Raw genomic sequence first — 26,455 nt, 5'->3', positions numbered from 1 at the left:
AGCTGTGGGTTTTTTTAGATGCCCTATATCAGATGGAGGAAGTTCCTTTCTAGTCCTAGTTTGCCAAGTAGTTCTTTTCTTTTTTAATCATATGTGGATACTGGATTTTGTCAAATGATTTTCTGCATTTATTGCAGTGACCCTATGGGTTTTTCTTTTCTTGGTTTGTTCACGTGGTGAATCACATTGATTGATTTTCTAATGTTAAACCAACCCTGTATTCCTGAGATAAACCCCATTTGGTCATGATACCTTCTCTCTCTTTTTTTTTATTTTATAATTTATTTAGTTGCCCCAGAAATACTACTCTTTATTTCACTGTCTATTTTGGCATAGTTTTAAAACATCCCCTTTATTTTGGATATCAGATAGAAGTCATCCCATTTTCTTTAATCAAATTTAATTTTCTATAAGATCCATTACACATTACAATGATGACCTCCATAAATAAATTGACAAATGTATTGATTTGTCTCTTTTCATTGGTAGCAAATTGAAATCCTAAGTCTTCTAAAAGAATGTCAAATTCTTCATCAAATTAATGTGTGATGTCTTCAAGATGGATTTAATCTGTGCCACTTGATAACAACCTTTTCTGGATTTGTAATGGTTTCTTTCCACTGATTCACTGCTTCAGTGTTATTACTGTCTTCGCTTATCCAAATCTGCCCCACAAAGTGTCGTCTTCTTACAGAGCTCCGACTGTAAAGCTTAATGAGAAAAATAATTTCTTTTTCATTCTGTCTGAGTGGAAAAATCATAGTTTCTCCCCACTTTACTCTGCCACTGGAGGCCTTCAGTAAACGTGTCTTCTTCTTATAAATCAACTCCCCTGAACTAAACATTGCCACCTTCACAAAAAAACTCAAAGTGAGAGGTGATGAACAGCTTGGAAGGTATTGTGCCTCGAGAATCTGTAACTGAATTCTGCTATTTACTGCTTGAAAACAAGTCCCCAATTCAAGTTCTGCATGGCAAACAGAAATTTTTGAAGGTGGTGTTATATCCAAAGAGTAATCCATCTCCTGTGTGCTAAGAGCCCTGAGTGACAGTGAGCATTCTCCAATGGTTTTCTTCCTGGGTGTCTGGGTTTGAATCTTAAATACAAGTCTTATGGTTTGTAGACTTTGGAGTTTAATAGCAAATACAAAAGTTTCCATAAATTCAATACTATTAGAGCCTTCCTTTGCTGAAGATTTGAAATGCACTGGTTTGGGCAATGTTAGTATTCCTTTTATAGAAATAGTAGGAGTGTTTCCACAACTAGAAGGCCAACTTAAATCTTTGCACTGTAAAACTGTGATCCAGATCTGCTCTACTGAAGAATTATAAAACACTTTCACATTCAATCTCCCAAAATCTCTTTCATCTCCTGACAGAGTAATTGTATCCAGGCTTCTGTTACTCCCCTGGGAGTTCTTCCTGGAAGAAGAGTTGCTAGGCACACTGGACAGGGAATCATGTCTCTGGATGAACCGCTGGGATGAACTTGTAAGATCAAACATAGACTTGCTTAGCCCAGGGGAACTGGGAAGTTTGCTGGTCCTTAAATCACAAACTGATCCATATAGTCTCGCTGCTTCTGAACGTGGAGGAAGGCGCCGGATCAAATCAGGTGAAATGTGCTGATACCTACAGCATGGGTTGTATACATCGTAGCTGGCTCCGTGCTGGGATGAACTGGAAAGTTCTACCTTTCGATCTCCAAAAGATGCTCTGGCAGATCCTCCTGCAGCCAGCGGGCGCTCTGCCCTGGCCTCCTGCGGGAGCCGGGCCGGGGTCACCTCGTGCGGCCGCGCCCCAAGACCCCGCCCCTGGTCCCTCCAAGTCCGCCCAGCCCCTCTACCTTCTCTTTTTAATATATTGTTCAATTTGATTTGACAAAGTTTTGTTTAAAATTTTTTCATCTCTTGCACCTTCTCTTTTGACACCATTTCCTCAAATTTGCCTCGCCACCAAGTACTTATCTTCAGTATGACCCCCTCCTCCTGTCCATATCCTTCAGACTGTGTCTGAGATGATTACTACGGCTGAGACTTTTCCCAAACTCAGAGAGGGCCCAAGAAAATTTAAAACAAAGGTTGAAAGCATTTCTGATGTGGTAAGTCCTACCTCTGAGAGCAACTATCAACTCCTGGCGGCAGGCTTGCCCCTCAACAGATGCAGGTTCCCAGCCTGAAGAGCTATCACACCTTTTAAAGCCTCTCAGTACCTGACAGGTGTGTTCTGAAGAGGAAAGCATTACTAAATGCTTAGGAAATCCCTTGCCCTGAATTAACCCCTCACTGTCACTGTTCCCCCATTTGGTATTGCTCTGCACTGAGGAAATATCCAATACAGGTCACCTCTCAAGAGGGGTCCACCCTTAAACACTGCTGAAGAATCCTATCCCGTTCTACCTAATGAACTTGATATCCCACACCCTAAGGGGCCCAAATAACTACTTCAGATTTCTGACTTTGTGTTTTTTTGTGAATCACTTTTGTTTTCAAGATATTGGGAGAACACACAGGACAGGATACACTCTGCACTTTTCTTGTTGCACCGCAGAAACTCTTCTCCCTTCCATCCCTTCATGCACAAAAGTAATAATGGTAATAATAGCAAACACATATAGAGTGCTTACTATGTGCCAGACACTATTCTAAATTAACTTATTTAATACCCTCAATCACCATATGAAATAGGTACTATTATTATCCCCATTTTTACAGACAAAACTAAAAAATATAGAAGTTAAGTGACTTAGGGAGCCTGGATGGCTCAGTCAGTTGAGCGTCCGACTTTGGCTCAGATCATGATCTCAGAGTTTGTGAGCTCGAGCCCAGCATCAGGTTCACCTCCGTCAGTGCAGAGCCTGCTTCAGACCCTCTGTCCCCCTCTCTTGCCCCTCCCCAACTTGCACGCGCACTCTCTCTCAAAAATAAATAAACATTTTAGAAAAAAAAAAGAAGTTAAGTGACTTGCCCAGCTATGAAATGACAGATCTGGAATTTGAGTCCAGGCATTCTGGCTCCAGAATCCACTGCACTACTATGCAGTCGAGTGACAGAACCATGGCACTGTTCCGTACTTGTACTCTAGCAGAGGGCCCCTCCCCACCTTCCCACCCCTACTATCTGTACAAACTTTAAGACTTCAGAATATGTCACGTCTTTGGTATCTGTGGTGCCTCTGGCCAAATCTGACATCGGGGAGAGTTTCCCACTGTCACTGACACCCAAACATACATATGTGGAAACAAAAACTAGTACTGAGGATGGAAGATTTAATGTGACATGAAAAAATATTGCATATTCAGGAAAATGAGGAAGCTATGAAAAGCAACGTGCATTCCCTAGGTATTCTTAGACCCCAGAACACTGCCTCTCTGCAAATGTTGAATGAACATTCCATCAGGAACAAAACAGGACTACCTGCTACTACCATAATCCTCAATGTTGTCGTGGAAGTTATAAAAGAATAGTAGGACAAAACAATCAGATAACTGGTATAACACTGGAAAAGCAGAGATAAAAACCTATTTGCTGCTGATATAATTTCATGCCCAGGAAACCCAAAAGGTTCTGATATGAAAAATGCATTAGAATGAGTATATTAATAAGATGGCTTGTAAGTCAGTCAAATGTACAGAAGTCAATAACCGTCCTGTATCTTAATAATTTCCTAGGAAAAGAAATGGGGGAATTTTTTCCATTCATAAAAAAAGGAACATTCAGAGAACAACAACAAAAGCCCTTAGAGTCAAGCAATAATCAAAGAAGGATCTTCAAAGCAGCCAGAGAAAAAGGACACACACAAAAAAACAAAAAACAATTAGACAACATCAGACTTCTCCACAGCAGTAATGGAAACCAGAAGACAGTGCTGTAATATCTCCTAAGTGTTTAGAGAAAAAAAGTGTAATTTAGAATTGAGTACTCAACAACCCTATCTTTCAAGAAGAATAAAGTAAAATAAAGGCATTTACAGATAAATGCAGTTGGAGACAGTTTACTGCGAGGAGATTTGCACTCAAGGATCTTCTAAAGCATCTGTTTCAAGAAGATGAAAACCCATCCCCCAAAAGAAGGAAGCTGAGCAAATAAAATAATAAATGAGTATTCAAATGTAAACAAGCACTGTCTGCATAAAATAATATTATTTGTGTCTATTCTTTGTGTATTGAATGACTTCCTTAGAAAAGAAAGAACTAAAATAGTGAACAACAAGAACATGTGACTTGGGCAACAATGCTTTATTAAGTTTTTGTACTGTTTGGGTGGGGAATTATGATTATGTTTAACTTTAGACTTTAGGTTAAATATGTATAGTAAAATTTTAAGACAAACCACTAACAAAACTTTTGGAGGGACCAATCAAGAAAAAAAGAGAAAAGGCACAAATAAGTAATACGAGCAATGTAAAAGAGCAGAAATCAAAAAATAAGAGAATAGAATGAATTTTATAACTTACGTGAATTGGGACCAATTTCTAGAAAATTCATTTATTTATTAGATGAGCCCACTATAACCTTAACCAGACAAATGCAGTAGGTGACCAAAGATGCAAAAATCCTAAGCAATTTATTAGCAAACCAAATCCAAGATGAGTAAAAAAAAAAAAAAAAGATTTAACATAACATGAAAGTGTTGGGTCTAATTCCAGAAATGCAAGAGCAGTTTATCATTAGAAAGTCCCATAACAAAGTGTCCCCGTGAGTCTCACAGAGAAGCTCAGTCCTCTTTGTCATCCCTGGAGAGAAGGGGAGGCTGAGAAAGGGGTAAATCTCTTGGAGATGGGGTCTTTGAAGAGGCCAGGCTGGGAACAGGCCTGGAGCCTGTGAAAGCATATTATACACTGCTAGAATAATATATACAGGCAACAGCTCTGAAGCAGGGACATTAACCTCATTTTACAAATGTAAAAACTAAGGCTAAAAAAGGTTAGGAAACTTGACCAAGGTCAAAATGCTAGTAAGTAGTTGAGCAGTGACCCAAACTGAGGTGGTTCTGGATCTACAGCTCATGTTCTTAATCACTCTGCTCTTCTCCCTTTATTGTTGATGGTAGTAGATGTTCAATAAATGGCGGCCAAGGGCCAAGTACTTGACATATGTTCTAACACCCACAAAAACTGTCCAAGGTTGGCATTAGACTCATTTTACGGATGAGGGAACTGATGCTTAAAGAGGATCAGTTAAGTCACACAACCAAGACATGGGAGTTCCAGGATTTGAAACTGGGCCTGCCAGACTCCACAACCCATTTGTCCTAGATTATTGCAGGTGTGAATGAAGCTCGAGAAAAGATGAATCACAATGCCTGAAGACAAGACTCCTGGTGAGATGAGGGTCTCTACATCATGGCTGGTGTCAGGAGTCAGAAAAGCTCCTCTCCACAAGGAGATTCCCACACATAGGGCTGAGGAGACTCTGCCATCTCCAGGAGAGTGGGAATGATCCCTGCCCCAGGGAGGTCTAAGGGAAGCAGGTCACATGAACATCATGGTCTAGATAAGGAAGCCAGGGATGTTGGAAACTGGTGTGGATGAGCTCATAGACAGTCAGGTCTGACCAACTTTTCATTACTTTTCTTAAGAGTTTGAACACATTGGCATGTCGTGGGGGGGGGCACAAACTCCTCATATCTGGGTTTTGGTGCTAGATTATCTTAGGATGATCTCATAGGAAGACAGGTGAATAGTAAGGGTAGTTAGGCAGGTCAGTACACATCATTCTGCTTCCTATCTTTTGGCCTTTGCTCATGCTGTACCCTTTGCCTGAACTGACCTCCTCTCCCCTTGTTAGTCATCCAGAAGATCCCTACTCATCTTTTAAAGCTCAGTTCAGGGGCGCCTGGGTGGCTCAGTGGGTTGAGCGTCTTACTTCAGCTCAAGTCACGATCTCACGGTTTATGGGTTCGAGCCCCATGTCAGGCTCTGTGCTGACAGCTCAGAGCCTAGAGCCTGCTTCAGATCCTGTGTCTTTCTCTCTCTCTCTCTGCCCCTCACCTGCTCACACTCTGTCGATCTCTCTCTCAAAAAATAAATAAACATTAAAAAAATTTAAAAAAAAAAGCTCAGTTCGTATGCCATCTCTTCTAAGGAATTTTCCCTGGTTCCCTATCCTGGGTTCTGTGTTCCTCAGAGGCTCCCACAGTCTGTTGTATCCACTGTACTGGCCATACTGAATTATGGTTCTGTGCCTGGGAACACACCTTGTTCATCTCTGGGTCCTCAGTGCAGAGCAGGATGCCTGACACAGAGTAGGCAGTAACTCAGTTTTGCTCAACTAAACTTATAACTAGTTAGATGGTTCCACTGGTTATGATTAACGAATTCATGTTGGTCGGGGGAGGGAAATCTCTAGTCGAGTGCTGTAGGGCCCTGTGTATAATGATGGCATTTTGATGAAATCAGTGGGTGACAAAAAACTAAGGGACTAGGTTGCACATTAGACAACAGAATTAGTATCCCAACACTCTTGGCAAGTAGGTACACTGGAGCCACAGTGGTCCCCAAGGAGTTTAGGGGGAAAGTCAGGACTAAAACCTCATAACCAATTGCAGCCTTGACAATGGAGAAAAGGTTTTTTTGAGCTGAAACTTACCTCCCCATATAGTCCACCATTATAACAGTACATACTAGGTGCCAGGCTTTGTACCAGCTTCTGTACCACCTCCAACCCAGAAGAAATCCAATGGAGGTGATTTGCTTGGTCTGGGACCAAGAAACAGTTACTCACAGAGCAGGAAAAAAGGGTATTCTAGCTGGGATCAGAAGGCCCAGTGAAAGCTGAGGCTTTGTTTTTTACCAAGAGGTGGGCATGACCACACAGCAGTTTGAGGGCTGTTTGAAAAAGAGACAGTTCTGGGGCACCTGGGTGGCTCAGTCGGTTAAGTGTCCGACTTTGGCTCAGGTCATGATCTCACAGTTGGTGGGTTCGAGCCCCATGTTGGGCTCTGCACTGACAGCTCAGAGCCTGGGTCCTGCTTCAGATTCTGTGTCTCCCACTCTCTGCCTCCTCCCCTGCTCACACTCTGTCTGTCAAAACTGAATAAACGTTAAAAAAATTTTTTAATAAATAAAAATAAATAAATAAGTAAACATAAAAAAAGAGGCAGGCCACCTTTAGGAGCCCCAGGGCCCAGAGCCAGTCACAGAGAACATGGGTCTTTGTCACCACCCTACCAACTGTGAACTTGCTTCTTGAAAGAACCCAGGAGCTATCTTCACTGATTCTTCACAGCCCTCACCCTTCTGAACAATGACATCCATGCTCCTTGGCATGCCATGAAAGGACTTCATGCCTAGCCTAGTTCTCAATGCATTTCTCTATCATCCACATTAATTAATACAGTTTATTCCATAATTGTTTATTGAGTATCTACTAAATATTACTATGCACTGTTATTCTTGGCACTGGGGATACAACAGTGAACAAAACAAAGCCCTGCTTTATGGAGCTTACAGTCTACTGAGAAGAGGGAAACATTAATCACAATAAATAAATATAAAATATATCAGGTGGTGGTCAGTGTTTTGTACAAAAACATAACACATCAAGTAGAGTTAGAAAACACTGGTGAACAGGACTAGTTTGTACGTGCTAGTCAGGGAATGCTTCTCTAGGGAGGTGACATTTAAGCACACTGGAAGTGGGTGGGAAACTCACAAGATTATCTGGAAAGAAGAGTGTTCCAGGCAGTGAGAACAGCAGATACAAAGGCTCTGAAAGGAGCGGGTACTTGACATGTTTGAGGAACATGGAGACCAGGGTGCTGGAAAAGAGTGAGTAATTGTAAGATTAATAGGATATGAGGTCAGAAAGAGGATGGGGACCAGATTTCGTAGACTTTTGGGCCATGGTGAGGGCTTCAAGTTTTATTCTGAGGGAGCTGGGAGCCACAGGAGAACTTTGAACAGAGAGACATGATCTGATATGGATTTAAAAGGAATTTCAAAGAATTAGTAATAGGTATTCTAACATTAGGCAAAAGAAAAAAACAGACAATTACTAGGAAAACAACAAAGGATGTATAATCAGAGTGCACTATGTGGTTTGGATGTGGACAGTAATTACAATGTCATACTTATGCCAACAGTGATTGTTGGTTGAACAAAAAATGTATATAAGATGTTTTTCAAAATAACAGATGCAGCCACAAAAATAAGCAAGCAAAAAGAGACTATGAGGGATGACTAGGCAGATTAGAAAGTGAAATATATGCAGTTTGTACAAATGAAAAATGCACCTATTGAAATAAAAAACTCAGTAGATGGATTAAACAGTAGATCAGATATAGCTGAAGAGAGAATCAGTAAACTTAAAGATAAATCTGAAGAAACTGCCCAGAATGAAGTGCAGGAAGATAAGGAAATAGGAAATATCAATGAGACATTATGAGATATGGAAGATATAATGAGGCCCAAAATATGACTGACTGGATTCGGAGAAAGAAAATACAGAAAGAATGGAAGAAAGGCAATATTTTAAAAGATAATGGCTGAGAATTTTCTAAAATTATGAAAAAACATGAATCCAAAAGCATGAATCACATTTCCAAAGTAGAATAAAAAAGAAATACATGCCTAAACATGTTACACTGAAACTGCATAGCCCCCTGTACATCCCCCTCTGAGACAGAGACAGAGACAGAGAATTTCTTAAAAGTGGCCAGAGTAGAAGAAAACAGTAACACCTACCAAAAATAGCAATTAGACTGACAGCAGACTTCTAAATACCTGTAACAAATCATCTTTTAAGCATGGGGATAAATTACAGACATTTGCATATAACAACACCTGGGAGAATTTAATACCACGAAACCTGTACTAAGAGAGCATCTAAACATTGTGCTTAGAAAAGAAAAGGATCCCAGAATCATGGTCTGAGATGCAAGAATGTATGCATGTAAATCCAAACAAATACTGTCTATATAAAATAATACTCAGGACAATGTGCAATTTGTGAGGTTAGCAAAAAAAAAAAAAAAAAAAAGGAAAAAACTAACATACTGAAGACAATAGCATGTGGCAAAGAAAGGATGGACCAGGTGTGAGGTTCCTGCATTCTTCAAGAGGGAGGTGAAAATGCGATTTAACTTTAGGCCTTATAAGTTACACACACATGATAAAAGTTCAGGAATAACCACAGAAAGAAGTGGGTAAAAAAAGAATGTGTAAATCCCAAAAAGTAGAAGACAAAATTGAGTAAGAAAGCAAATAAGTAAATCTCAAAACTAAAGAAAACAGGCAAGAGATAAATGAAGCATAGAAAAGGCAGTGGTAGGAAACAGAAATAAAAAAGTACAAACAAGTCCAAACATATCATAGAAAACACAGAGTAAACTTGTCCATTAAAAGAGAACATCAGATTCGATTTTTTAAAGGGTCCAGCTATATGCTATTTTCGAGAGATATAATTAAAGTATAAGGGCATGACAATGTTGAAAAATAACAGGATAGAAAACTGTATACCACACAAATCCGAACAAGAAGAAAAGCGTGTGTTAATGTAAGATAAGATAGACTTCAAAAAATACATTATCGAGAATAGAGAGGGTCATTACATATTTACCAGGAATATATAATAATTCTTCATTTGAATATTCCTAATAAAATATCCTCAAAAAATATAAAATTTTAAAAAAGAACTATAAGGAGAAGCAGATGACAAATCCACCACCATAGTTGAAAATTAACACACTTCTTACAATTACTGGCATAGCATGACCAAAAACTCAGTGTAGATATAGAAAATTTGAATAATACAATTAACAAACTTGATAATAGACATATGTAGAACTCTGTGTTCAACAATTAGAGAACATACATCTTATAAAGCACATAGGAAACATTAAAAAATATTGATCATGTACTAAACCATAAAACAAGTCTCAATAAATTTCAAAGAATTGTCATGACACAGACCACATACTCAGACCATAATGCAATTAAGACAGATTTCAATAACAAAAAGATACATTAAAAATTCCCCATACTTTTAGAAATTTATAAACACACTTCTATATAACTCACCAAATAAGTAACCATGATGGAAATGCTGAAGTACTGGGAATCGAACAATAATGAAATACGACATGTCTGAATGTATAGAAAAGTAGTATTTGGAAGGAAATTTCTATCCTTAAATGCACACGTTATGAAACAAGAAAGGCTGAAAATGAATGCGCTCCATGTCCAACATAAGAAATCAGAAAAAGAACAACAGAATAAACCCAAAAAATGTGGAGGGAAGGAGATCAAAAAAGATGAGAGCAGAAATTAAAGAAATAGAAAACAAAGACACGATAGAGAGGAGCAACAGAGCCAAAAGCTGGTTCTTCGAAAAGACTAATAAAATAGACAAACCTCTGGTGAGATTGATTAAGAAAAACAGGGAGAAGGCACAAATAACCAATATCAGCAATGAAAAAGGAGACATGATTACAGATTATATACAGCAGGGAATCTTTCAAAAGAGAACTTTTTGCCAATAAATTTGAGAATGCAGATAAAATGGACCGATTCCTAGAAATTGATAACTTATCAAAATGGACTCAAGAAGGAAAACAAAATCCTGAATAGCCCTCTAGTGGCTGGAGGAACTGAAGAAGCAATTAAAACTCTTCCTACCAAAAAACAAACAGAAGAACAACAACAACAACAAAATAGGAGGCAGAATTTTCCAGCTGATTACAGGTAGGTGAAAAGCTATTGAGCCCCTCAGCCCTGGAGGTGTCCACGTAGGACTTAAGGCAGTGGAGACCCTAGGCAGGCCACTTCTCTCTATGGACAGCCTCCTAGGGAGATCCTTACAGGGCAGCCTCCTGTGAAGTGGGGCCTGGAAAATCCCTCTACAGTCCCTGGAGGTAGGGAGCACGAGTGAATAACATCCAGCACTCAGTTAATGCTCTGTGGTCAGTGTGCTAATAAGCAAGGCCAAGGAGGAGCTCTCTCACTTGGACAGCCTCTTCAGCAGCCAGCTTCTGTAGTCTTCTGCTCACTGAGGACAGGGAACCTGTGGAGCTGCTGGAGGAGTCTGCGTTCCAGTTGCCAAGAAACACCACACACAGCCCAAGTTGTGACTGATTGGTGTGGGGTTGGGTGCAGGGAGGCCAAGCAGGGGCTTCTGGAGGGTGGGTAGCTCCAGGTAGAAGCCCTGAAACTGTGTCTTCGTGAATAACAGAAACTTCTATCCGTTTGCAGCTGATGAGCCCTTTTAATGGTGTCCAAGCTAGCTGCAGGGTGATGGTTCTAACAGTGATGCGTGTTCTGAAAATAAGAGCTTCATCATTATTTTGAAATAATTAATATGAAAGAAGTCAATTGGATTTGAAATCTAATCACATTATCTCAAGAAATTTGAACAACAGATTTGTCAGGAGAACAACAACAACAACCAAAAAAGCTGTTATGTATCATTTCAGTTGTTAAACATTTTTTAACAAGTTAAAAATTGGTTTTAAATGCTTTATCACTTAGTTGTACAAGGAAAGATTTTTGATGATGGGGACTGTTAAGAATTTGAAGAATGTATCATTAAAGAGTCTTGATCAGGATTTGTGTTTAGCCATTTCAAGCATAAAACCGGATATAAAATAAACATGGCATGGAAGCAGATTTCAGGCTTCTCATTTACATTTCTGAAAAGATTTTATTTAGAAATTTAATATTAATTCAATGGTAGAAAGCAAAATACCAGGCCAAAATGGTTTTACCAGAGGATTCTACCAAACAGATCATTCCCAAGTCATATAGCATCTTCCAGAATATTGTCAAAGGGGGACTGCTAACTCATTCTATGATACCAGCAGAACTTGAGGCCAAAAGCAAATTATGACAGCATGAGAAAGGAAAATTAAAGACCAATTTTACTCATGGACACAGATACAAAAATCCTAAACAAATATTAACTAACTAAATCTAGTACTGTATAAAAGGGAAAAGATCATGACCAAGTTGTGTTTATACCAGAAATGCAAAGGTAAAATCTATAAACATCATTTACCACACTATCACATTACTGACAAAAAAAACCCCATAATCATCCCCCAAACTAGAAAACGTACCTGATAAAAAAAATTCAACACCCTTTCATGATTTAAAAACAATAATAAAAACTTGGCATAGTGAAACAGGTGGGCACTTGCTTTAATCTGATAAAACCTGGAGAAATCTACAGCAAATAGCATTCTTAAAAGGGAAAAAAGTTAGTGGGGTTTCCTTTAAAATACCCAACAAGACAAGGATGCCCACTACTGGTTTTTTTTCTCTTGAACACCGTACTGGAGGTCCTGTCCATCTCAGTAACACAAGAAGAATAAATTAAAGGCATAAAGATTGGAAAGGCAAAAACAAAAATGTCATTGTTGGTAGCTGATATTGTTGTCAACATAGAAAACACAAAAGAACATACAGACAGCTTAAAAGAAACAAGGGATCCTTGAGAAATGGTCAATGCTAGGGATGAGGCAGGAAAATCTTCAGATGAGTAGGGAACATCTTGTAGTGCCAAAGCCAGTAAGGCAGTGCTAAAAAACAAACAAACAAAAAAAGATGGAGGCATGTCAAAGGGACACAGGAGCCAACCTGAAGGAGCTCCCAGTGACCAAACTATTAAATAAATAGGCATGAGTTCTTACTGATACAAACAGGTGACTGGATAAATGAGGGAATGGATAGGTAAATAAAGAAAGAAGAAAAAATAGTTTTTACAGAAGAATTCCAAATGATACATGTAAATACATGTATACATGTATCATTTACCACCCCCTTCCAGAGGTGGAGCTTAAATCCTCTTCCTCTCCTTAAGGGTGGGCTAGATTCTTCTAAAGAACAGAAAATAAAAGGGGAAAAATAACAACTTTGCAGTGGAGAAGCTGGACAAACACTACCTTAACCAAGTGATTAAGGTCAACATCAGTGATGTCATAGGGTATCACATACCTCTGATATAATGTGATGAAAAAGGCACTTCAACTCTACGGTATTCCTTCCAAAAACAACCCCAGGCTAATTATGAGGAAAACTTCAGACAAATCCAAACTGAGAGACATTCTATAGTATGCCTCAAAACTGTTAAGGGCATAAAAAACATGGAAAGACTGAGAAACTATCACAGAGCAGAGGACAATAAAGAGAGAGAACTAAACTCAATATGGTATTTTGAACTGGATCCTAGAACAGAAGAAAGACATTAGTGGGAAAACTGATAAATCCATATAAAGTCTAAAGTTCAGTTAATAGTAATATACCAATATGGCTTTCTTAGTTTTGACAAATATACCATGGTGAGGAGTACACAGGAACTCTCCATACTATCTCTTTTTTTACTCTTCTGTAACTGTAAAATTATTCGAAAATAAAAAGTTTGCTTAAAAAATATAAGTTCAGAAAGGTGAATGGCTATAATATTAATATAAAAGCCAACTTCATTTCTATACACCTGCAAATGAGATAAAACATGTTAAATAACAAGATCTCCTTGAAAGCAAAACCATTAATATCAAGGAATAAGTCTGACACAAGATATGCAAGACCTTATGCAGAAATTAGAGAACTATACCAAAAGACACTCAAGAATTTATTTAAAATGAAAGGGTATATATCATGTTCATAGCTAGGAAGACTCGACATCATAAATATACCCAATTCCCTTCAAACTGATCTATAGAGTCATTGCAATTCTAATATTCTTGTAGAACATGAAAAGATGATTCTGAAATGTGTTTGAAATAACAATGGGCCAAGAATATGTGATATTCCTGAATAAGATGGGGAAGATTTTGCTGTATCCATTATCAAGATTCTTCATGAAACTAAAGTTATTAAGGTAGTGTAACGTGATTAAGGTGGTGTCATATTAATTCAGGGACAAAAAGTTGGCCAATAACAGAGATTCCAGAAACAGACCAATACAGATATGGAACTTTGGTGTATGACAGGGGTGGCACTTCAGATCATTAGGCTATCCATGTGGAAAATAATGAAACCGACTCCCTACCCCATCACCTTCTACCACACAAAAACCAATTCCATTTAGACTAAAGACTTAAATAGGAAAAATAAACTTTTTAAAAAAGTTTGTTTACTTATTTTGAGAGAGACAGAGACAGTGTGAATGGGGGAGGGGCAGAGAGCGAGAGGGAGAGAGAGAGAATAGAATCTCGAGCAGGCTCTGCATTGTCAGCACAGAGCCCAATGCGGTGCTTAAACTCACGAAACCATGAGATCATAACCTAGGCCGAAACCAAGAGTCAGATGCTTAACCGACGGAGCCACCCAGGCACCCCAGGAAAAATAAACTTTTAAACTTTTATTTGAAGAAAACAAAGAATATCTTTATGACCACAGGTTAGGAGAGATACACAAAAAGTGTGCTGGTTGGAGACAAAAGATTGAATTGTTCAACTAAAATTAGGAATTCCTGCTCATGCAAAGACACCATTAAAAAAAAAGCCACAAACTGAGAAAAGATATTCAACACGTATAATTGGCAAATGATGAGTATCCAAATAGTTGAATAACTCCTACAAATCAGTAAAACTGATAAAAATCCCAATTTTAAAAATGGGCAAAAAATGTTAACAGTCATTTCATAAAAGAAGAAACATGAGTGGCCAATAAACATGAAAAAATGCTCAACCACATTAGTGACTAGAAAAATGCTAATTAAGTCCACATCGAAATATCATTTGATATCTACTATAATGACAAAAAGTAAAAAGTGGGACAATATCAAGTACTAATTAGGGTGTGGATCAAGGGGATATCTTATAAATTGCTGAAAGGTATATAAATTGTTAACCTTCAGATAGGAATACATTTTGGCATAATACTGTCAAGCTGAATGTTTATATATCCCATTAACTCGCAATTCTATTTCTAAGTATACACCTTAGAAAGATGGGTGTACATGCGTACTAGGAGACACACACAAGAACGTTCATAGTAGCACTGTTCATAAGAGCAAAGAGCTGGACCAATCCAGATGTCTATCAACAGATGAATGGATGAATGATTTGTTTTATGGTTACCCAATGAAATATTATGCAGCACTGAGAATGAACAAGTGATAGTTACATGCAAAACATAGGTGAATCTTTGAAACATAATAATGAGTGAAAAAAGTAAGTCACAGACGACTACATATAGTATGAGGCTATTTTTACAAAGCTCAAAAACAAGCAAATAAATAATGTATTGGTTAAGCATTTCCACAAATGTGAAAAAATATATCAAAAAAATTTTAATGTTTATTTATTTTGAGAGAGACAGCGTGAGTTGGGGGGGGCAGAGACAGAGAGAGAGAGAGAGAGAGAGAATCCCAAGCAGGCTCTGTGCTGCCAGCACAGACCCAGATGTGGGGCTCAAATTCACAAAGCTATGAGATGGTGACCTAAGCCAAGATCAAGAGTTGGACGCTTAACTGAGCCACCCAGGCGCCCCCAAAAATATATCAAAAAAAGCAAGGGAATGTTAAACACAAGACTTAAGAAATGGTAATTTCTGGTGGGGTGGTGGTGGTGGTGGGAAATAGAACAGAAAAGGACACAGAGATAGATGCTATCTTAATGTTGCTCTCGCATGGAGCTGTGATTTCTTCAGTTTTGATTATATTATTTCTTTATAACTCATGTATATAATTTTTATTATATATCCAATATTTTTATATGAACAGAGAATAGAAAAATAGGATAAAGTGAGGAATGAAAGCTCTTTTGAAGAGTTTTGCTTTCAGGGGAATAGAGAAAGTCATAGTTGCGTAGGGATGTACGATGAATAGGGTTTTAGATGTTTTTTAAAGACGGGAGCAATAGGAGAGAAATGGAATGACAGAATAACAGCTTTAGTGAACCAGCTTTCCCTTTGAAACAACAAAAATATGGGCAAACCAACTAAAATCAACCATTTCAAAACTTGCAATGAACCAAAGACACAGAATGAAGTAAAAATCATCTATCCAAGAAAAACTACTGAATCTCGGTGAGACAAAGGGTTCTGTGACATTTTAACTTGTAGTTAATTCCCGTCCTCCTTCCCTCTCAAGCTCAGTAGTATAGCAGCCAAAGGTTGACTAAATTGCAGACAACAGAGAGGCCTCATTGCTTTGGTCAGAAATTTAAAAGGAAATCTCAGAGAATGGAGCAACCATAGGAAACTTGGAAAAGCTCTGACATATTCCCAGGTATATAAAAAGGGCTGTGCACATATTCAAGGCTGTGCAAATGCCCAAAAAAGAGCTGGAAAAGGAGAGGCCCCAAGTCACTCACTTCTGGCTGACTGTAAGGCCCTATACAAGCAGAATGGGAAAGCTAAGGCTGCTAGTAAGTTGGCTAGTTTGAAGGCATGCCTTCTCACACAGATCCCCTTGTCAAAGGGTGGAAGACAAACAGACAAGGCATTTAAGGAAACCCAACCAATCACTGGCTGACCACCAAAGTATATTTATCCAGGTGTGATGTCCAAGGAATCCAGGCTTAAAACTAAACAAGAACCTTTTAAAAATAAGCTAACAGAGAACTCAGGGGCCACATAGTACAAGGAATATAAAATCCAAGGAATTAGTCGAGAAAAGTAACTAAACAAATAAACAGCAATGTGAAAAATAACAACCACCAAACATACGCAAACACACACACGCACACACACACACACACACACATCCCAGAAAAACAAACCTTGAGGGTAGAAGAGGTTGATACCAGAGTTATTAGAATAGAATATCTAAAATGCCCAGTTTTGGGGGCATCTGGCTGGCTCAGTCAGAAGAGCATGTGACTCTTGATTGGGAGTTGTGAGTTCAAGCCCCATGTTGGGTATAGAGATCAATTAAATAAATAAAAACTTTTTTAAAATGACCAGTTTTGGGGGCGCCTGGGTAGCTCAGTTGGTTAAGCATCTGACTTCAGCTCAGGTCATGATCTCACAGTTGGTGAGTTTAAGCCTCACGTCAGGCTCTGTGCTGACAGCTCTGAGCCTGGAGTCTGCTTGGGATTCTGTGTCTCCCTCTCTCTCTGCCCCTCCCCTGCTTGTGTGCTCTTTCTCCCTCTCTCAAAAATAAATAAATAAACTTTAAAAAATAAAAAATAAAAATGCCCAGTTTTTGACAAAAAAATTATGAGATACGCAAAGAAGCAGCAAAGTATGTTACATGTACAAAAAAAAAAAAAAAGCAGCCAACAGATTTGTCCCTGAGGGAGTTCATGTTTGAAACTTAACAGACAAAGACTTTAAATTATTACTATAAATATTTTCAAAGAAATAAAAGAAAGCATATCCACAGAATTAAGGAAAAGTATGAGAACAATGTCTCACAAAATAGAGCATACCAATAAAGACATGGAAATCATTTAAAAAATCATATAGAAAACCTGGAGTTGAAAAACATAGTAACTAAAATGAAAAATTGACTTAGAAGTGTTCAACAACAGATCTGAGTTGACAGAAGAGAGAAAAGGTGAAGCTGATGATAGGTCAATAGAAATGATCCATTCTGAAAAGCAGAAAGAAAAAGGAACGAAGAAAAAGAAAAAGAGCTTGCACAAACCTTCAGGACGCCACCAAAAGTATCAACATATGCATAACAGGAGTACCAAAAGGGCAAGAGGAAGAGAAAGGGGCCAAACATAGCAAACTTGATAAAAAACATTAATCTGTACATAAATAAATGCAAGTAGAATAAACTCAAAGAGATCCATACCTAGACACATCATAGTGTAACTGAGGAAAGCAAAGACTAAAAGAAAATCGTGAATACAGCAAGAGAAAAATAACTTACTGTGTATCAGGGACTCTCAATATGATTAACAGCTGTCTTCTCATCAGAAACCATGGAGGCCAGAATATAGTAAGATGGCATCTTCAAAATATTTACATAAAAAGACTGTCAACTGAGAATTCTCTATCTAGCTAAATTGCTCTTCAAACATAAAACAGAAGTTAAGATAAACAAAACCTGAAAGAATTTGTTGCTAGCCTACTTATCCTACAAAAAACCCTACTTTCAGCCTTAAATTAAGGGACACTGAATGGTAACCTGAAATAGGTATTATGAAAGAAAGTATTTTTGTTTGTAACTCATATTCTCCTATCTGTTTTAAAAGACAACTGTTATAAAGCAATAATAATAAAACTGTGTTGATGGGCTTATAATGTAAGAAGTAATTTGTATGATAATAACACTACAAAGAAGGAAAGAGGGAACAGAGGCATATTGGAACAAAGTTACTATTGAAATTAAATCAGAATTAATTCAAAGTAGATTGTTTCCAGTTAAGATGTTAATTGTAATCCCCAGGGCAACTATTAACTATCTATTAACTATTAACAATCTAACTAAAAATATATGGTTAACAAGGAAATTAAAACGTTAAAGTAGAAAATATCTACTTAACACAAAAGAAAAGAGGAACTGAAAAACAAAGGAACAGAAAAGACAAATGACATACAAAAAGCATATATTAATCCTTCACAAACTCTTCCAAAAATAGGGGAGGAAACACTGTGCAGCCAGTATTACCCTGATACCAAAACCAGACAATGACATCACAAGAAAATTACAGACCAATATACCATATGAATACAGACGTAAAAATCCTCAACAAAACACTAGGAAACCAATTTCAGCAATGTATACAAAGTATTATATAACATGACCAAGAAGGATTTATTTCTGAAATACAAAGTTCGTTTATCATTTGAAAATTAATCAACGTAATACACTATATAAATAGAATAAAGCAAAAACTCCAGATGATCATATCAAAAGATGCAGAAAAGGCATCTGACAAAATCCAATACCCATTCATGGCAAAAGACTCCGAGAACTAGGAAGAGAAGGAAACTTCCTCAATTGATAAAGGGCATCTATATAAACCCCACAGTTAACATCACACTCAATGGAGAAAGACTCAATACCTTCCCCCTAAGATCAGGAACAAGACAAGAACATCTGTTCTCATCACTTCTAGTCAACACTGTACTAGAAGATCTAGCCGGGGCAATTAGTCAAGAAAAAGAAATAAAAGGCATCCAGATTAGAAAAAAAAAAGTAAAACTGTATTTGCAGATGACATGATCTTATACATAGAAAACCCTAGGGAATCCATTAAAAAACCATTTGAACTAATAAGTTCAACAATGTGACAGGATAGAAGAAGATCAAGAAACAAAAAATCAGATGTATTTCTATGTACTAGTAACGAACACTCCGGAAGTGAAATCAGGAAAATAATCTCATTTATAATAGCAGCATAAAGAATAAAATACCTAGGAATAAATTTAACCAAAAAAGTACAAGCACTGAAAACTACAAAACACTTCTGAAAAAAACTAAACATCTCAATGGGAAGACACCTTATGTTCATGGATTAGAAGGCTTGATATTATTAGATGGCAATACTTCCTAAATGGATATATAGATTCAATACAATCCCAATAAAAATCCCAACTGTTTTTCTGCAGAAACTGACAAGATGATCCAAAAATTCATACGGAAATGCAAGGGACTTAGAATAGTCAAAACAGTCTTGCAAAAGAAAAACAAAGTTGGAGAACTCCCATTTCCTGATTTCAAAACTTATGACATAGTAATCAAGACAGTGTGGTCTGGCATAGTGACAGACATACAGATCAATGAGGTAGAATTAAGAATCCAGAAAAGTAACCTTTACATTTAGGATTTACAGTCAGTTGACCTTTGACAAGGTTTCCAAGATAATTCAAAGGGGGGAAAATACTCTTTTTAACAAAAGGTGCTAGAACAACTAAACATCCACATGCAGAAGAATGAAATTTGGACTCCTGCCTCACACCATACACAGAAATGAACTCAAAAATGAATCATTGACCTAAATGTAAGAGCTAAAATCATACAATTCCTGGAAGAAAAAGCCAGAAGAAATCTTTGTGACCTCAGGTTAGGGAACGTTTTCTTGGATATGACACAAAATGCTGAAGTGTCAAAAAATTGATCAATTGGACTTTCCCCAAATTAAAAACTTTTGTGCATCAAAGGACACCATCAAGAAAGTAAAAAGACAACCTACAGAATAGGAGGAAATATTTGCAATTCACATATCTGATAAGTGACTTGTATCCAGAACATATAAAGAACACTTACAGCTCAACAGTAAGACAATCAAACTTTAAATGGGCTAAGAATTTGAACAGACATTTCTCCAAAGGAGATACACAAATAGCCAATAAACACATGAAAAGATGTTCAACATAATTAGTTATTAGGGAAATGCAAACCAAAACCACAATGAAGCACCCCTTCATACTGACTAAGATTGTTATAATAAAAAAGACAGACAGTAAAACGTGTCAGTGAAGATATGGAGAAATTGGAATGTAAAATGGAGCAGCCCCTTTTGCAAACAGCTTCTCAAAAAGTTAACGTAGATTTGCCATATGACCAAGTAAGTACACTTCCTAGGTATCTACCCAAAGGAAAAGCAAACACACACCCACACAAAAACTTGTGCACAAATGATCAGAGCAGTATTATTCATAATACCAAACACAAACACGATTTAAATGTCCAAAAATTTACAAACAGATAGGACAAACAAAATGTGGTCTATTCCATCAAATGGAATATTACTTGGCAGTGAAAAGGAATGCTACATCAACAACATGGATGAACCTCCAAACCATTATGCTAAATGAAAGAAGCTGGTCAGAAAGACCAATGTACTGTATGATCACATTTATATAAAATGTCTAGACTAGACAAATCAACAGAGACAGGAAGTAGATTAGTGGTTACCTATGACTGAGGGGAGGGGAGTAATGGGGAGGGTCTGCTAATGGGTATGAGGTTCTTTTGGGGGCAGATAAAAATGTTCTAAAATTGATTGTGGTGATGGTTGCACAACTCTGAATATACTAAAAAAAATAGCACCCTTTAAAAGAGTGAATTTTATTGTATTAAATATATCTCAATAATGCTCTACAAAAAGGTGGGAGCAGTAAAAGAATGTCTGTGTGCTAATGATCTGTAGAGAAGTGGAAATTGCTGGAACAATGTATTTGAGTGGAGGGACCAACTGATGGCCCTGATGACAACAGGGCCAGTTTATCCATAATAACAGAGAAGAAGGCAGAGTATGTGACTACAGGTGTTGTTTGGTGGTTAGATGTGGTTATGGGAATCTGTGCAGGTTTTCTTCTGATGGTTTTAATTCTTCAGGCAAGTGGGAAGCTTGAGAACAGGATGGAAGAGGAGGTATCAGGAGATTTAAGGAGAAAGAAGATGCTATTTTGTATTTATACCAATTATACCAATGTTAATTCCCTAATTTTGATAACTGAACTATAGTTGCATAATTTATTAATATTTAAGGAATCTGAGTCAATGAGGAAGGTAGGAGAGTGAATGGCACAGGGTAGCGCAGCGGAGCAAGCAGAGAGTAGGACTTAACCGGGGCAGGAGTTTTGCCCCATAGACATGCTGAAGTACACAGAGGGCAAAGGAAGTGACGATATATGCAAGGCTATGGTTATCATGATGCACCATGGAATCTGAGCTGATTAAAGGAAGGGCATGGGAACACAGAGGAAGTAAAGGGTAGTGAAAGCGTTCAGTCTTGGTGGTGTGGAGGGGTTGTTGGAGCTGGAGAGCTAGAGGGAGTAAACTAGAAGGATAAGAATCACTGGCTGGATGGCAAAATGCGTGAAACAGAGTACGGAGGTGATATAGTCATAGGTACAGATAAGAAGGGTGAGACTATCAGAGAGGGTAGCTGAGGTGGGATTGAAAGGCAAGAGCATTATAGGAAAACGGATCAAGGAAGTGAGAGACAAGAATATTGGAAGGATCATCAATGAGGATATTAAAATCACCAAGAAGTAGGACTGGTGTAGTGCTAAAAAGTGACAGTGAGATAGTAGCTAAATTCTAGGAATGAGGTATGATGGGAGCAGGTATTAGTGTATGCCTATACCTGACTATAACACAGACGGGTGGGTAATGGTTTAGTCTGATGATTTGAGATTTAAAACAAGGTGGTTGATATTTACATAATCTTAAAGTATCTCCCCACAAATCACTTATTAATTACAAAGGAAAAAAGAGCAACTATAATGGAGAAACCTGGCAGACACCACCTTAAACAGTCAAAGTGTACAAAACCAGTATTGGGAAAAACTGACATCATATGCTTTCTGACATAAAACACTGAAGACACATATCTTCTTAGGTATTCAGCCTAAGGAGGACATGACAACTAAATGAAATGTAAGATCCTGAATTAGATCCTGGAAGAGAAAAATTACATTAGTGGAAAAACTGATCCAATCTGAATAAGTTCTGTACTTTCATTAATACTATTTACCAATGTTAATTCCCTAATTTTGATAGTTGAACTATAGTTGCATAATTTATTAATACTTAAGGAACCTGAGTGAAGGATAGGCGAGAATTCTTTGTACTATTTTTATAACTTTTTAAGTCTGAAGTTAGGTAAAAATAAAAAATTTTAAATTTTTTTTTTTTCCTCAACGTTTTTATTTTATTTTTGGGACAGAGAGAGACAGAGCATGAACGGGGGAGGGGCAGAGAGAGAGGGAGACACAGAATCGGAAACAGGCTCCAGGCTCCGAGCCATCAGCCCAGAGCCTGACGCGGGGCTCGAACTCACGGACCGCGAGATCGTGACCTGGCTGAAGTCGGACGCTTAACCGACTGCGCCACCCAGGCGCCCCAAAATAAAAAAATTTTTAATGCTAAAAAAAAGTTGTTTGAGGAGGAGGGAAAGAAAGTGTCTGGGATGGTCAATCAGAGTGAGGACACCTACCTTCACCTCCAGGCCTCCTGGCAAGAGGGGTATGAGGGGGCTGCTGGGGAGCAGAGTGCTCAGGGGAAAGCCAATTTCTATTCAAGCAGGGGGTAGACAGTCAAGGGACGTTTGGGGACATTTTTGATCACCACCGTAACTGGAGATCACTAGTAACATTTAGTAGGCATGGACCAGGGGTGCCCAGTGCTCGAGACAGCTCCAAACAGCAAAGAATTATACCATATCCCATGCAACTTTAGAATGTCCCACCAGACGATCACGTAGGTGAAAAACCCATTCATTGCATTCATTTATTCATTCAACAAACATTTATTAAGAGAGCCTATTGGGGCACCTGGGTGGCTCAGTTGGTTAAGTGTCAGACTTCGGCCCAGGTCATGATCTCACAGTTCGTGGGTTTGAGCCCCACGTTGGGCTCTGTGCTGACAGCTCAGAGCCTGGAGCCCATTTCAGATTCTGTGTCTCCCTCTCTCTCTGCCCCTCCCCTGCTAATGCTCTGTTTCTCTCTCCTTCAAAAATAAATAAAACATTAAAAATTTAAAAAAGAGAGCCTATTATGTGCTAAGCACTGTTTAGGTAATAGGGATACATCAAGGCATGAAAAAGACAAAAATCTCTGCCCTTCTAGAGCTTACAATCCAGTAGGAGACTTAAACAATAAATGACAAACACAATAAAGGTGTAGATTATATATTATATAAGAGGGTGAGGAGCACTATGGGAAAAAAATAGATGGGGTATATTCTAAGGAAGAGCTGTAACTTTAAAGAGGATGGTCAAGGTAAGCCTCATTGAGAAAGTGACATCTGAGAAGAGGCCTGAAGGAAGTGAGGGCATGAGCCTTGTACATATTTGGGGGGAAAGCATTCTAGGTCTAGGGGATGGCCCAGTACAAACCCCTGAGGTGGAAGTGTGCCTACTATGTTCAAGTAGCATAGAGGAGGCCAGTATGGGTGGGAGAGAGGGAACAAGTGGGGAGAATGGTAGGAGAGAAGGTCTGAAAGGTTATGGGGGCCAGATTATGGAATATGTACTGACTTTTCCAGAAATTCAATGAACCATACAAATTGAGGGAGGATTGCACTTTGTTTTGTTTAAAACTTTATGAAGAATAACAATTCTTGATATTCATGAACAATGGTTTGGAAAAGCATATCACCCTACCCATGGTTTCTGAGCAATCAATACACATGTGTCACATTCCCAGGTGCAAGTATCATTACATGCAAGACCATTCATTATATCTTCCAGTGAAATTATATCCCAGCCTTTAAATACTGAAATGCATATCATTTTATCATAAATTACTCTTCCTTTACTTCTCCCTTATATTACAATTAGGACATTACATTGGTTTGGGGGGAATTATGTGTGTAGACAGATTCTATTATCTATGAACTTCATTTCATAATAGTGAAAGGGGCATTTCAAAATATAAATTATAAAAAATGGAGTGTTGAGTCCAATAGGTATGAGAATCACTAAGGCATAGCAAGAAAACGAAGGGACTATTCAGAAGCCAGCATGAGAATGGAGATTTTGCTGTTGACTGACAGCAAGTTCCAGAAGGCTTGATTAAAGGATTTCAGGATGGGGACAGAAAAGAGGGCATCTGGGGCTGTGTGGGAGATCTAACTAGAAGAATCCTGGTCTTCTTGTGGTGACCAACATGATAAAGGTTAAAGGGCCTGGTTCACTTTTTCATCTAAGCTGCTTCTGACCCTGTAGGTCTCCGCCTGTTTAACACAGTAGAGTGAGGAAATAAAGAGGAGTCTCTCCTCAGTGAAGCCAGAAGCCAGTCAAGGCCCGGCTCCATTTTTTAATTTATTTTTATTATGTATTTATTTATTTATTTATTACCCACAGAACAGTCCAGAACCCCAGGTGAAGCTCATAAGGGCTCTCAGGCCAAACTCATTGCTATAAGCAATGCACCTTTAACCTGCTTAGAGATGAGAAAGAGACAGATACAAAGATGAAAAACAGTAACAGAAAGAAGCATTTAGAAAGAAGAATCAACGGGGGTTGGGTCAGAGACAGGGAGAAAATAAAGTCAAAGACCAAGAGAGATCTTTTTTTTTTTTTTTTTTCAATCACGACAGTCATAATTTATTGGGAATTCTCTAGGGGCCAGGCACTGAGCAAAGTGATGCACATGTATGGTCTCAGGTGGAGATTATTAGACTCCCATTTGACAGATGAGGAAACTGAGGCCTATATGGGTGATGTAGATGGCTCAAGGTCTCATGGCTAGTTTTAACTGGTAAGGTCAGGGTTCAGCCTTCTAGGTCTGGGCTGTCTAGCATGTCTCAGAGAAAGAGGCAGAAATATAGAGATACACAGTAAGATGGAGGTAGAGACGGAGAGGGAGAGGAGCGGCAGAGAGATGGAGACTTCAGACACGCATGCAGACGATCACGTGAGCTGCAGACCTGCACCGAACCGTTTCCCAAGAGACAGGGGTGGGGGATGGAGACTGGGCATGGGCGATGGGCTCCGCAGGGTACTCACCTGGTTGCTGTCTGGGGCTGCAGGGGCACTCGCCCTCCCTTTGCTACCCGCAGGATCCTCAGCAACCTGCTGACCTAGGGTTAAGAGGCCGCCCAGGTAAAAGCTCGCCCAGGCCCCACCCCTCTTGCGCTCCAGCCCGGCCTCTTTCCTTTACACCCCCCAACCCCGTCTTTACAGCGTCTCACCAGACACCTCCTGCCATCCGCGTCGCCGCTGCCGAGCGCGAGCAGATTCAAAGGACCGACGGCTGGATCTAATGAACACTGAACGCGTCCCTCCAGTCGGCTGGAGAACGAGCGGGTTAGCAGGCCTCCACAGCTACTGACCGCTCTCGGGTTCCCATTGGAGGAGTGCCCTCCTGCCTTCCCTGGGATTGGCTGGAGTTGGAAACACTTTAGTTTTATTCCCCCAGGCCGGGATCCAAGCCGAAGAAAACACCGCCCTCTTAGGGGTCTTTGATTGGTTTATGAGCCAAGCCCACCCTTTAATAGGATTGGCCAGGAGAAGAGGACTTGTCGTTGCCCTTTGCCAGTCTGTTTGAGGACTTCGGGAATTAGTTGGGAACACGCAGACGCGAAGCCCAAAGCGAGGCTGGGCGTCAGTCAAGTAGATTCCCGGCTTCTTGACGTCTTACTCTCCGTGAGCCATTTTACCTAAGCCAACGCTCTGCTAAGAGACACGACCTTACCTCCACCTGCAGGGATTTCTGAACCAGGTTTCTTTTGCTCAAAATGAACGTACTGCTTCATTTCAACCATGGACGATGAGGTGGTTATGGGGCTCTGGCCATTCACCCATCAGGTCCTGCTGCTTACTAAGACATTGGTCAAGTGACAACCTCACTAGGAGCCTCAGTTTAACCATCTGTGAAAGGGAAAGATAATTTTGAAATCTTTCCTAACGATGCTGTTGTGCGGATTTAGAGGACACACATTAATTGCCTGGTGCATATATAGTTAAGTTCTCCCCTCCTAATTCTTGCCTTTCCCATTGTTTCATACTGAAGGAACTATGGCCCCAGAGAGGCAAACTGATTGTCTTGAGGTCACACAGCAACAAGACCCTGAATAAAACCCAGGTTCTGTTCTCCAAAGGAAAGCTATTTAAGAAGGAAGGAGAGACAGGAAGGACATTTCTGTTATCAGGAGTTCTTA

At 39.0% G+C, this 26,455-nt stretch overlaps 1 protein-coding gene across 1 annotated transcript; it reads right to left on the bottom strand.

The window, feature by feature from the left end:
• Positions 1 to 201: 201 nt before the first annotated feature.
• LOC125931300 (tandem C2 domains nuclear protein-like) lies at positions 202 to 26,059 on the bottom strand. The gene is made up of 4 exons (XM_049643246.1): positions 25,990 to 26,059; positions 25,487 to 25,668; positions 25,302 to 25,375; positions 202 to 1,851 (listed from the first exon to the last, which is right to left on the bottom strand). The coding sequence occupies exons 1-4, from the start codon at positions 26,057 to 26,059 to the stop codon at positions 555 to 557; spliced, it is 1,623 nt and encodes a 540-aa protein (XP_049499203.1). The 3' UTR covers positions 202 to 554.
• Positions 26,060 to 26,455: the final 396 nt, after the last annotated feature.

This window comes from Panthera uncia, chromosome X (assembly GCF_023721935.1).
Source record: "Panthera uncia isolate 11264 chromosome X, Puncia_PCG_1.0, whole genome shotgun sequence".
NCBI classification, from domain to species: domain Eukaryota; kingdom Metazoa; phylum Chordata; class Mammalia; order Carnivora; family Felidae; genus Panthera; species Panthera uncia.
Note: the sequence above shows the minus strand (reverse complement) of the source record. Positions and strands in the feature narration are given on the sequence as shown.

Coding starts and splice junctions, on each gene's coding strand:
- LOC125931300 (XM_049643246.1), bottom strand. CDS start 26,059: ATGGTTGAAATGAAGCAGTACGTTCATTTTGAGCAAAAGAAACCTGGT. Junction 25,669..25,989: donor AGAAATCCCTGCAGGTGGAG/GTAAGGTCGTGT, acceptor AGCCAATCCCAG/GGAAGGCAGGAGGGCACTCC. Junction 25,376..25,486: donor CGGATGGCAGGAGGTGTCTG/GTGAGACGCTGT, acceptor TCTTAACCCTAG/GTCAGCAGGTTGCTGAGGAT.